At 42.2% G+C, this 13,618-nt stretch overlaps 1 protein-coding gene across 4 annotated transcripts in view; it reads right to left on the bottom strand.

Moving 5' to 3' along the window:
• The window catches only part of ST8SIA1 (ST8 alpha-N-acetyl-neuraminide alpha-2,8-sialyltransferase 1), a 113,880-nt gene that overhangs the window by 28,982 nt on the left and 71,280 nt on the right, over positions 1–13,618 (bottom strand). For all 4 annotated transcript variants that reach the window (XM_006184535.2, XM_032472841.1, XM_032472843.1 and 1 more), the window contains 2 exons: positions 12,766–12,875; positions 7,179–7,271 (listed from right to left, as the gene is read on the bottom strand). In XM_006184535.2, coding sequence (XP_006184597.1) covers positions 7,179–7,271; positions 12,766–12,875 — 203 coding nt within the window. The remainder of the gene's footprint in view (positions 1–7,178; positions 7,272–12,765; positions 12,876–13,618) is intronic.

Here is a 13,618-nt window from a genome sequence, read left to right as displayed (position 1 = left end):
AGGAAGCAAACAAGGAGCAGGAAAAAGAGGCGTGTTGGGGCCCAAGGGAGAAAAGAATTTCAAGGAAGCAGAAAAACAAATGTTCCAACAAATAATAACTGAGAGCGCTTGCACAATAGCACAAATGCTTCTAATCAGAAAACCTTTCCATCTAATGGGAATTTGTGTTAAGGAGCCTCCGCCTTCCGGGCTGTTTGGTGGTACCAGGTGCAGGTTACTATCCAGCAAATATTTGAAAGATGCAGCCTTTTTGTTTCATAGTTTGGTGCAGTGATGAGCAGAGATATAACCCAAGAAGGAGACAACCTTCCAGAGCCTCTGGTCTTAGGAGGCAGCAGTAGACACTGAATCCTGCCCTCTACGGGGCTCTGTAATTCAGAAAAGGAGAGTCTGTTTCCCGTTAGTTCTCCAAACACCATCATTAATCTTGTGGCAGCGGGGCAGCCCTGGGAATAGCCAGCCATGTAAACGGTGTGACATAAACAACACTGAAGATTCCTTTCCAATCCTTCGCCTAAAATACGCAACCATCCCCCCCAGCCCTTACCCCTAAGACGGCCAAGGTGCCTGCCATTGCTCTGGTTAGAGAATTATTCTAATTTACTAAAGCACTTAGATTCCGCCAGGTGGTTCTATAAAAACACTGAGAGGAGTAAACCACTAACCCATTATCAACCATTAATACATCAACAAACATCTGTACGTCAAATGACATGTTATCGTCTTAGGGAAAAAAAGAGTAGGGGCTGGGTGTTGAGATTTGACTCATAAGGCACTGGCCCTGGGACAGGGCTCTTGTGGAGGAGGAACGCCATGTCACTGGCAATGAGAGGCAGGGTGCTGAAACAGGAAAGGCACAATGCAAAGCAGAGGTTCTCAGACTTTTTAAAAAACCCAGATCACTGTTCCTCCAGATTCTGACATACTTTTCAAGGTGGCTGTGACCTTCCCTAAGAATCCGAAATCTGTAAATCCCAAAAAACCGAGAAAAAAAATGTTCCTGAATTTGATTTCCTGTAATTTGAATTGCGAAAATAATAAAGACATTTCTTAAGTTTTCCAAATGTCAGTATTTAAATACTATACTTATAATACTGCATATATTTTACTTTTTTATTGACTGAAAGATTCTTTAAATTCTACAGGGTTTTATAATTTTCAAAAGTCTCACACACATGATTTCACATAATACCATAATAATCCTTTTTACCCTTACCCCTATATGGGCCCTCCCCCACCTCCACAGGTGACCACTAGTTTGTTCTCTATATCTGTGAATACACTGCATAAGTTTTTCCAAACACTCGTGCCCTGCTGGAGATCCGGACTTGGCATACCAACTGCTCCACTGTCACTAACCCCTTCACTAACATCTTCACTCCAAGACAGATAAGAGGCAAGCAACTGATCAAATTAACTAATAGTAGTCATTTTTTCTTCTACATTTTTTCTACTCCCTCGAGTAGAAAACAAGTGTTATAGGCTGAAGCAAAAGTTTATGCTGTAGAGCGCAGGGAACTATATTCACTATCTTGTAGTAACTTATGGTGAAAAAGAATATGAAAATGAATATATGTATGTTCCTGTATGACTGAAGCACTGTGCTGTACACCAGAAATTGACACAACATTGCAAACTGACTATACTTTAATAAAAACATATACATGCAAAAAAAAAAAAAAAAGACAAGGATAAGAATTTGCGTGTTGATTGGTTTAAAAGTGTCAGACAAATAGACTTACCGTATGACCCAGGAATCCCACTCCTGGGCTTGTATCCAGAAGGAAATCTACTTCAGGATGACACCTGCACCCCAATGTTCATAGCAGCACTATTTACAATAGCCAAAACATGGAAACAGCCTAAATGTCCATCAACAGGTGACTGGATAAAGAAGATGTGGTATATTTATACAATGGAATACTACTCAGCCATAAAAACCGACAACATAATGCCATTTGCAGCAACATGGATGCTCCTGGAGAATGTCATTCTAAGTGAAGTAAGCCAGAAAGAGAAAGAAAAATACCATATGAGATCGCTCATATGTGGAATCTAAAAAACAAACAAACAAACAAACAAACAAAAACAAAGCATAAATACAGGACAGAAATAGACTCATAGACAGAGAATACAGACTTGTGGTTGCCAGGGGGGCAGAGGGTGGGAAGGGATAGACTGGGATTTCAAAATTGTAGAATAGATAAACAAGATTATACTGTATAGCACAGGGAAAGTTACACAAAACATTATGGTAACTAACAGAGAAAAAATGTGACAATGAGTGTGTATATGTCCATGTATGACTGAAAAATTGTGCTGAACACTGGAATTTGACACAACATTGTAAAATGATTATAAGTCAATAAAAAATGTTAAAAAAAAAAAGAAACAACAAGGACCTATTGTATAGCATAGGGAACTATATTCAATTTCTTGTAATAACAAATAATGGAAAAGAATCAGAAAAATATATATGTATGTATATGTGTAAATGAATTGCTTTGCTGTACACCTGAAACTAACATTGTAAATCAACTACAATTCAATAAAAAATTTTTAAAAAAGGAATGAATATATCTGAAAAAAAAAAAAGTGTCAGACAAAACTGCCAGTGGGATTCAGCTGGTGCTATGGAAAGGAATCATTGCCAGGGTGATGCTGTAAGAACCATAAGGTGACAGGAAACCCAAGGATTCAGCCAGGAAACCCATGGGATGCCAACAGGAAAGACAAAGGCTCCTTCCTCCTCCACCAGCCTCTGTTTAGTGCCTCCTACTGGAAGGCCTCACAGGGAACCAGCTGGCCAAAGAAAAATGTTATTTGTAGAGTCTTGGTTCCAACATCACAAAACACTGTACAGGAAAGCGTGTTTGTAGCTGAGAGACACATGGCACAGTTGGAAAGGGCAGAGGCATAAATCTGTTGGGAGACTATTGCAGTAATTGAGGAGAGAGATGATGGTGGCCTGGACCAGGGTAGTGGCCATGGAGAAGGTGATAAATGGTTACAATGTTTAAGAGTAGGTTCAACATAACTGGCACTGAATTTAATCAAATGTGAGGTATGAAAGAAAGACGTAAGCCAAGGCAAATTCCAACATTTTTGAATTGAGCAACTGGAAAAATAGTTTCCATGTTTTTGAGATGGAGAACATGGCAGAATACATGGATTTTAAAGGGGGGAAATAGTTCTCCAGAGATTATTTTGAGTTTGATATTCATATTAGTTACCCGGATAGATTAGCCAAGCTGCCAGTTGGGTGTATGAGTCTGGAGATAAAGGATTAGGTCCTGGATGCAGTACAAACGTAGGCGTCATCAGAGGAGAGAGAGTATTTAAAGCCAGGAGGCTGAAAGAAATCCCATCAGGAATGAATAAATAGAGAAAAAAGAAAAGTTAGAGGATAAATTCCTGGACCACTTCAATGTTTATAGGTTTAGGAGATGAGAAGCCAGTAAAATTAGCTACCAAAAGTAGTGGCTTTTGAAACAGCAAGAGAATCAAAAGAGTGTTGACTTGGAAGCTACGTGAAGAAAGTACATTCGGAGAGAGAAGGATGGAATGTGTCGCATGGTACTCAAAGGTCAAGGAAGATGAGAGTCTTTAACAATGTGAAGTTAAAGAAATAACTCAAGAAAATTTCCCAAAGTGAGAGGACACGGTCTTGCAGATTAGAAGGCCACTGAGCTCTAACATGATAAATGAAAGTCGGCCAATAATAAGGCACATTGTTGTGAAATTTCAAAATATTGGGGGTGCAGGAAGAGGAGGAGGTCCAGATAAAAACCAGGTGTGAATTCAGAGATACAGAAATCCAGGTCATATACAAAAGGTCAAGAATCACAGTGATACCAGTTTTCTCAAAATGCAATCCTGGAATCTAGAACACAGTGGAGAAATGTCTTCAAAATGCTAAAAAAAAAAAAAAAAAAAAAAAAAGGATTTCCAAGCAAGAATTAAAATCCTAACAAAAATATCAATCAAGTATGAGGGTAGAATAAAGACAATTCCAGATACATAAGGTCTCAAAACCTTTAATTCCCTTGTACCTTTTTCTTGAGAAGCTACTGGAGAATGTGCACCAGCACAATCAAAAAAATAATCCAAGGAAGAAGATGATACAGGTTATATGAATTAGGAGACCAACACAGGTAAAAGATGAAGTGAATTCCTAGGATGATGCTAATGAAAGACTCCAGGAAATAAACCTTGCATCTAGTAGGTATTAGAACTTAAGAAATACTAGATATGTCTAATAATTATATTAGCATATTAGGCATTTCTAACTGTATTAAAAATGTTAGAAGGTGAGAACAGTTCAGGATTCATTCTTTAAAAAGCTGAAATTGACTACTGATACAACTGAGTGTCATTTAAAAAACTGGTTAAGATTCAGGAAGTTGTTCTACAAAAAGGTACCTTAAAGAAAAAAAAAAAGGAAAAATAAGACATGTATTAACTCCAGGCAGGAGGGAGTGGGATGGGAGTAAAAGCAGGGACCTTTCCTTCACGTCACTGGTTTCCTCTGAGAAGTAGAAAGCAAGGTTATCACCTCAGGGAAGGGGGGTGAGCAGGAGATTCTGGGAGTCTGAGAGAGGGGAAGACAGCATATGGTCAAAGTGGGAGGGCACATGGGCTTGAAACACGCAGTGGAGCTACCTACCAGTTCTTCGTGGTCTCTTTGGACCAATAAACACAGCTAACGGAGTGACGGCAGCAAGAAAGAGCAGAAAAGTGGTCTAATATCAGAAGGAAGACAAAAGACAGCAAGTAGAGAATGTGGCTTGTAAGCCTGTGCGGTCGCTAAGAGGAGGTCAGCCCCGGGGGGGAAGTGGCAGGAGCCATCTTCAGGACAAGTGCTCCTACCGCGCACATTGGAGAAGCGGCTTGAAATAGAACATGATGACTTGGCGTCACTTGAAGGAAAGCAATTTGAAGAATTTAAAGACGGTCTCACAGTTAAAATATCACAAGGTAATTTGGCTGGGAGAACTGATTGTACAAAGGTGGATGATGACAGAAGCAGAGAACCCAGCGAGGGGTAATCACAACTTATCCTGAAAATGAGCATCAATTACCTTTTATCCAGATGGGAAATATTTAGGGACTAGTTTAAAGCTAATAGTGCAAGCAAGTATTCTGTGATGGGATGCTTCTGTTTTAAACAGCTCCAAAAAAAAAAATCTGGAAATAGGACATATTATTAATTAAACCTTAATAAAAAGGCTTCCTGTATCAACTTGGAAATAGGACGTATTATTAATTAAACCTTAATAAAAGGTTTCCTGTGTCAACTTGGAAATAGGACATATTATTACTTAAACCTTAATACAAGGCTTCCTGTACCGACTCGCAGCGGCCCGGGTCTTTTTCCTGCTGATGCTCCATGTTCCATTAGTAACCCTGTGCCTTCCTCTGGCGTTTGGTTTTTTTTTTTAAAAACACTTATCAAACGTGTTCTTTCACCCTTTTCTATGTCCTGTTACTGTCAGAATCTTCATAATCTATTATTACAAAGTCATACATCACTTTTTTTTGGTCTCCTCAGGAATTTCACCCAATCGTCTCTTAATCAGAAATCCTCCCTTTCCCTTTTAAATGGTAAACTCATTACTGGCCTCTTGGAGTCTTCTCTTCTCTCCTCTCCCAGCAACAGCAGCTAAATATAAGCTGTAAGAGCAACTGTAAACCCTTCAGTGGTATTTCTCCAACTACTTCCCAAGAAAAGAAGAGTCCAAAGTCCTAGGTGCAAGCCAATTCGGACACTTACTATCTGGTTGAAACAAATCACCTAACTCAACTGTGACAAAGGTTTTCATGGAAGTATCAAGAGAATGCTAGCATCTACATCACTTGCCTCTCCACATGTCAGTCCTAATGACTGTGCAGCGTTCAGCATTTTCTTTCTTTTATGCATTATTCTCCTTCCAAACATTCACTCTTTTCTTCTATCTAATTGTTTTTATTTCCGAGTAATTGGCAGATATTGTTTATGTAAAGGAAATTATATTTCATTAAGTCGAAGAGGCTACCATATTATTTGTCAATAACACAGAAAAAAGAACATTGACAAGGAAGCTGCGACTCAATGTTTTTACAGCAGTGCTACGGACAGTCTTGCACTCGCCCCTTCTTGCTTCGACATTTCTTTCATCCACTCTAAGGAACTGAGCAATGTTTCCTGCTTTCACTTGCATTGTTTGACATTCATATAGAGACGATCATTTTGCACCCATCTTAGTAACTGTAACACAGCTTCATCCACTTGTGAGTATTTTCTTCCTTCTTTATTTTGCTGCCTTACAAGACACTGTAAAGCTGCTGCCATCACTTCTCTGAAATAATAATTTGCTTATAGATCAAACTGGCACCCCCCTTGCTGTTTCCATGCCTTTCTTTTATACACAATAGATAGTCCATCATTTTGGTTATGTTTTAAATGTCAAGCAAACTTAACATGTGCAGTACCCACGATGCACAAACCTTCCTTGACCGCTCTTTGCACAGAGACTGAGTCATTCTCTACAACGAACAGTCCTTGGAGAAACAGCTCACAGCTCACTGATGGGCCGCATCCACCAGAGACTGACCTCCAGAAGCTCCCACAGCCACTGCCAAGATTTCTGGAATCGATACTACAGCAAGAATTTTCCATCTGCTTTCCCAGATCTGACTGGACATAATGCTGTGTACTATATTATAATATCATGTACTCACACATGCCTGTACAGTCCCACAATTTGGCTATTTTCATGTATACATATGCAGTGAAGCAGTCATTTCTTTGTCTTTATTCTTTAACAAAACTGACAGGACTTCAGTTCACCCATCAACGCCAATCAATAAATTGGAGCTGAAGCCAACAAACTGAAAAGTAGTAGAAATGAGCAAGCAGGAAATTATATTGCTTTTTTGAGCAAAACAATGGATCCGCATGTTATTTTTACCATCTCTAAAGGCAAGAAACAGAATCCAAGAGGAAGCATGAAACAGTGTTTGGATTCCCATAATCCTGCCTGGTTTATTTACAATTCCTTCCTTCATCCTTCCTGCCTATCCAGCTGGTTTCCTTCTTTGTTTCCCAAACTGAATTGTGTTGCTGGCCTGTAAAGATGTTAAATTCTTCCAAAGCCAATCTTTCTCGTTCCTCACACACAGAAGGCGTAAACTCTTACCTCTGCCGAATGATGCTGGGGTTGGCTGTCACCAAGTGACTTTTGGATCCAACATCATTAGTGTATTCGCTTGACAAAGGAGGCAGATTGCATCTAGAGAAACAAGAGCAAGCACTTCTGAATGATTTGCATACTTAAAAAATCAAGTCACTTCTCATGACAAACAAGAATTTTACTAAGTCTAGCTCAATTCACAAATAACATTTTATCACCGCTCCCTTTTAGTAGGCATTAGATGACTGTTAGCATCTTCAAAATGCTGTCATAAAAACTGGTCCTGTTTTAGAAGAAAGAAAATGTCAGTAGGAGAGGTAAGGAATCTATGAAAGAAAAGAGACAGAACTAGAATGAATTTATTCCATTCAAAATATTTTTTTAATTTTTTTTGGCAGGGGGTGATTAGGTTTACTTATTTATTTTTAGAGGAGGTGCTGGGGATTGAACCCAGGACCTCATGCATGCTAGGCATGCGCTCTACCACTTGAGCTATACCCTCCCACACTCCACTCAAAATATTTTTCGAGGTGATAGGACAGAGTATAGTAGACTTGAAATTAGAGCTCAGGAGGGTGTGGCCCACCAAAGAAATGCCACTATTCTCCACCATCCAGGCAAAGGAAAGAGTACAGGTGACGGAAACAGCTCCCCCTCCCTAACACACAAACACCACCCAGCCCCCGTTGCGCTCCTTGACCACAGTGTCTCATGAATGTTTACAATGCAAAATATTGCAGTGGCAAATCCCAGTCCCATGGCTTTCTGCCAGTGGGACGTTAACCAAGTGATGCCATGTGCCTCAGTCTCCCCATTACACAAAATAAGAATAATGACTTTTCCTTTCTAATCAGGTTGTTGTAAGGATTAAAGTAAGACATGAATAAAAAGTCCCTACTTTGATGCCTCACACATAGTAAAAGCCCCAAAATATCGTGTATCAGAAAAATAACTTAAACATAACTAAATACATATTCATTATTCATAACAATCCCAAATGAGACTGTAGCTTCCATTGGGTTTCCTTTTATCACGGGGTCCTAATTTCTCCTCTCCACCCATAGGTCTAACTTGTTCCCAACCACGTCAGAGTATCTGTCACTTCTTACTGCTTCAGCAAACTAAAGCATCGTTTATCTGCAGGTAGAGATCTTACAAATATTAATGTCTCTGCCATTCCCCAACTATTAAAATTTCCCTGCGAACTGCCCCCAGGACACGGAGTTGTCTGAGCTCCTAATCGGCTGATCAACACAAGCTCCTTGATGTTGTCTTCTCTTTACCCTGTGATTCTGACCACATTAGAGCCTCCCAGGCGGAAATTTGTCAGTTCATTTGGAACCTTCCTTTCATCTGCTCTCTGGTAACAAGATCCTGGTTCTTCTGGCAGCTCCCTGGTTGGTGACTTTCGCTGAGTGTCCACTGAGAACAAACACAACCACAGTCTGGCAGTGTGGGGAGCCTGGGGGAAGCTCAGTCCGAGAGCCTCCTTGAGGCATCTACGGTCTAGTGGTCGCACCATATGCCACATGGTTTTGGAGGACCCCTGTCGGGTAGCGAGCTTACGCATTAACAGTCAGTTTCATCTGACAGTGGTGCCGACTGTGGTCTTGGAATTTCACTGATCTTTGCAAAGATGAAGAGGACTTTCAGGATGAGATACAGGCTAGAATTTGGACCTCTGTCTCCTTAAGCAGCTTTGATCTTAATTGCCCTTCATAACATTTGAAGAATCAACCACATTATATTCAAACTGCAAACTCTGAATGTTGCTAGAAAGTGCGGTCAACTTGTCTTGTCATTATTAAACAAAACAACTCGGTTTTCATGAATAAATACTTTGTTTCTCTGTGTGTTCCTGATAGGCTGACCCGTGACTCATATGTCTGGGTCCCTTCGTAGCCCAGATCACAAAGTAAAAGCTCAAAAAAACCACTCCCAGATACTAACTGCCAAATCCTACAACAGAGGGAACTGCTTAAAAGAATAAAGATAACATTTTATAAATTCATCCCTGGAAAATGATGGCATTGTATTCTGGTGTAAACATCTGTTCTTCTGGGTAAACTTTCTCTCCAAGTACAAATGTCTGATATTTCCCCGTAGCTCTTCTTAGAAAAAGTACGCTATAATTTTAGCTCCTCAACTCCCAAATTGATAATTACATAGATTTACATAAAAGGCACATTTAATACAGTCAAATTGTTTCTAATAAGGCATAATTGTGTAAAAGTGTCTCAAACTCTGCATTATCGCTTGTTGGCACAATTAACAGATATTAATGGCTGAAGTGTCTTAGTAACTGTACCACTGGTCCTGGAAGATGTGATCACAGAATTGATGGGAAATGAATATTCTTTGAAGTAGGCGTACAGGTGGGTGGGGAATGGGCCCAGAGGAGAGGAATTGTCAAATAGAAAAAAATGATGAAACTCCTTTTTAAACTGCATGTATAGTTAAATATGCTAAAGACCCTTCACTGAGCCTAATTCAAAGGCATCAAAAAGTGGCATTGCCCTCACTCATGTCCCTGAGCCCTGCAGTTCCTCTCCAAGTACAATCATCGTAGCCTCTACTGTGCAGAACTTCCAGATAAATTTTATTCAACAATTATTATTTTAAAAAATATTGCTTTTGGTTATAGAGCAAATATTTACTTTGAAAAAATGGGCAATTGATTTGTAGTATTAGGAAGTCCAGCAAAGAAAATGATGGTGTTGTTTTATCCTAATCCTGGGACCCATCTTGAACTATCATTGGATATGCCACTGTACACAGGTAAGGCTCTGTCTGGATCTCATCTTTCACTGTAACTGTCCGTGCACCCTATAGTCTGGGACCAGACATACTGTGTGCTTTCTAATCATAGTTACTCACTAAATGTTTAATTTTGAATATATCATATTATCTCCATTTTCTCAGGGTGCCCCCCAAAATGTGTATTTAGCAACCATGTATAAATAGATCCAGAAATAGTCAAGTAAGAATAATTTACAATTTATCAACATTGAATTACTCCCATATTGTAAACCATAAGAAAGGCTTTTGAAAAATTCAAGTGCGTTATGACAATGGTGCCATTCTTGAAAGTAAACCAAAGGCACGTGCACACACACCTCTAGTTCTCATGCTACCTGCTTTGAATTCTTTTCATTCCTCACTTCCCTCATCGTTCTATGAACATTTGTGCAACACTGGGCTCATCACTCCTTGCTTCTGAACTTGAGCATATCAACACTGATTGTATACAGTACAAACTTCGTCTCGTTCATTTGTAATAAATACGTGTAGATAACCCCCTAAGATGCTCAGGCCTGGTCTTCTGCATGTCGCGTTTATAATATCTGTCTTCCTAAACGTAGCGACACACGGACACGTGCACTCGGGAATAATATAAAAACACATTTATTGCACCGCCTCCTTTCACACTATCAAGACCTCTTAAAATCACGTAACTTTCCTGAATCTGTGAATATAACAGTTCCACTCCTTTTTCCTTACATCGTCTTTGGAAAGAGCAAATCACCCTATACTCGAGAGCATCTGGAAAATGTAAACTCGACTGTGTGAATGTGTACAACTGTGTCATAGTCACAGAATCTCAGGTCGAATCAGAGTTTCCACAACGCAAAGGCTTGAGGCACTGTCTGCTGCCACCTCCTCACATAGATCAGGAAGCCGGGCGCAGCAGAGGGGACAGGCGCGCTGCGGGTGTCAGAGCGAGTCTGGGGCCAGGGCGTGTGCTCCTCCCTCCCTGCTTTCTTTGCTGGCTCCTCAGCCCGCACCCAAAGCCAGAGTACTCCAGGGGGTGCTTCTGTTCTCTTCATCCCTCTGCTCCCTGGGTGACTTCATCCACTTCCCCAGCTCAAATGCCATCTCACCCTACCCTCCCCATGGCTCACGACACTGTGGCCCACACTTGGTGACTTTCCCACATTCGAGCTTGGAAAGGCTGGCCTGTGCCCAGAGTGGGATGGAGACGGGGCTCCATCCGGATGCCACTTCTCCTCCGAAGGTCCCCACTCACCCACCATCTGCCTCTGAATCACCCCCGATCACAGCCCCAGCACGTCTCCGGGTGCTCATGCAGGACGGAGCCGTGCAACATGCCACTTCCAGTGCCAGCTGAGACCCAGGGCAGGGCAGGTGCTCACTAAACGGATGCAGACCTGAATTCAGAGAACTACATTTTTAGTGTCTCCATTTGGCTATTGTTTGTATGTATTGCAAAATTAATAATAATAATAAATAATAATAATAATTACAATGGAGAGGAAAACACAGTCTTACATGGAAAAATTATGGCGGGGCCCCCACCATAAAGGAAAGAGAGAGAAAAGGGTCTCCCCCCTGCCACAGGCTTCGCTAGGGAGACCAAGCTCCCACCCCTGGCTCCCCGAGAGGGCACCTGGCCCTCCCCCGAGGACGCGGCTTCCCTGACTCTCTCCAACAGGTTTCCTCTTCCCCACTCCCCTTAGCTCAGAGCTCAGAGGTGGTTTATGTTCTCTCAGCCTCCTTTTGCCACTTCTAGACATTATTTATCCTTAAAAATGAACACAAAACCCAACCACACCCCCCGCCCTCCGGCTTTCCGCCCTCTGTGTGGCTGGAGGACTCAGCTTTCCTGGCCTCGCAGCCTTTGGGCCCCTGGTGCAGAGTCATTCCCGCTTCAGGGAGACTTCAGGGCCCACCTGAAAGACCCTCCACAGTACAGCCTCCAAGTCCCTACACGTCCTCAGTAACAAGTGTCCTCTTTTCCTACCACACATCTGATCGTCCCCCAGACAGGCCGAGTTCCAAGGTCACTTCTCCAGCGGGCCATGATGACCTCAGCTCTCATCATTCCAGGTTCCCTCATCTTTCCCACTCCACCTCCAGCTCTGAACGGCCCCATTTTTTGGCCCCATGGGCCCCCTTCCTTTCTTTCTCCTCGCCTCTCAGGGTCTGTCTTCCCTTCTGCTCAAAATCACCCAACGGTGCAGGTTGTGTGAGTTTCATGGCCTCTACTCTCAGCTGGACGCGTTGTGGCAATTCCTTGACACACCCCTGCACGAGCCTCCTGTCTTCCAGTAAAAGTGACACCAAGTCACCTCCCTGCTCAGTCCCTTTACCCGGCTAACCCCTTGCTGGCACTGTCTTGACCCCCCTCCCCTTTCAGTTTTCCCAGCCCCGCACAGATCCAATCCCTCTTCAAACCCCATTCGCTACTTACAAATGCTTTTGTGAAAAACAAAAGCAGCAAAGTGTGTAGAATGAAATGAGTCAGTGAAAACGCTTATTCACAAAGAAGTCGCCTTAAGAACAAGTTGCAGCAGAGTCGGAACCACCCGATTGCATGATCTAAAAAAAAAATCTGAGTGTTTCCACTTCGTGGGTCTTCCCACGACCTCTGGGCCTTTCTTGGCTTTGTACTTTCTGGGGGCCCCGCTCCCTGGCTCCCCGGCCCTCTCCTGCACTCACTTGTGTATGAACTTGAAGGGAGGCTGAAAAGCAGTTCTAGCTGATTAATCACAAGTGACTGGTTTCAAAAGGCCCCGGGGCTGGCGGGCATGGGGGGAGGGGGGCAGAAGGCTCCGTGGGAGCTCTGTCTTACCGCATGACAAAATTTGCTTCATCTATTTGACGGCCACAGCCACTCTTCTTCAGAATCCCACCATTTCCCACCACCGCGCATTTCTTCAAGGGCAGCTGGAATGGGGTTGCCTAGCAACAGAAAACAAGGCGGGTTTTCACTGCAGAGAACACACCACCGCTCACAGCATCATTCATTGTTTACAGCAGACCCGGCCCGAGACTTTGACTGAAAGGCTGGGCAGAGCGAAAAGAGCACGTAGAAAGAAAGATGCCAAGAAGTTTGTAAGGAACAAATGAGCCCGTTCCTTGAAATAAAAGAAAAAAAAATTTTTTTAACTTCCTGAAGTGTATTTCAATATAACAACACTGTTTGGCATCAAACTGGCTGTGCACCTAGTAGGGAGTGTCTGCTGAGGAAAACAGAAAAATCCCCATTAAACATAGGATTAGTTTTAAAGGCATTCAGCTTGGAACAAACTCAGATGAGTTCTATTCTCCCATTTGGATGCAATTTCACTCATTCATACAATCAGTCATTCACTCAACAAACATTGCTGACCATTTCCTATGCTCGCTGCTGGGGAGATACAGAGGCCACAGGCCTCAGGATTCACAGTGCGTGATGTGAGGAAAGCGTGAACATTTCAACCTATGTACTGTCATGCTGAACTTGCTGGAGAAGAGGTATGCTTCACATGCTGTGGCGAATCTCAAAGAGGAGCAGGAAGGCACATCTGTCAAGGCAACTTAGGGAAAGCTCTCTCACTCGAGATGAATCTTTAAGGATGAGTGGGATTTTGCCAGGCAGAGACAGCAGCATACACAGAGGCACAGGAGGATGCTGAGAGCAAATGAACATTCTGGGTGGGTCT

The sequence above is a fragment of the Camelus ferus genome, chromosome 34, assembly GCF_009834535.1.
Source record: "Camelus ferus isolate YT-003-E chromosome 34, BCGSAC_Cfer_1.0, whole genome shotgun sequence".
NCBI classification, from domain to species: Eukaryota; Metazoa; Chordata; class Mammalia; order Artiodactyla; family Camelidae; genus Camelus; species Camelus ferus.
This window is presented reverse-complemented; position numbering and strand designations above follow the sequence as displayed.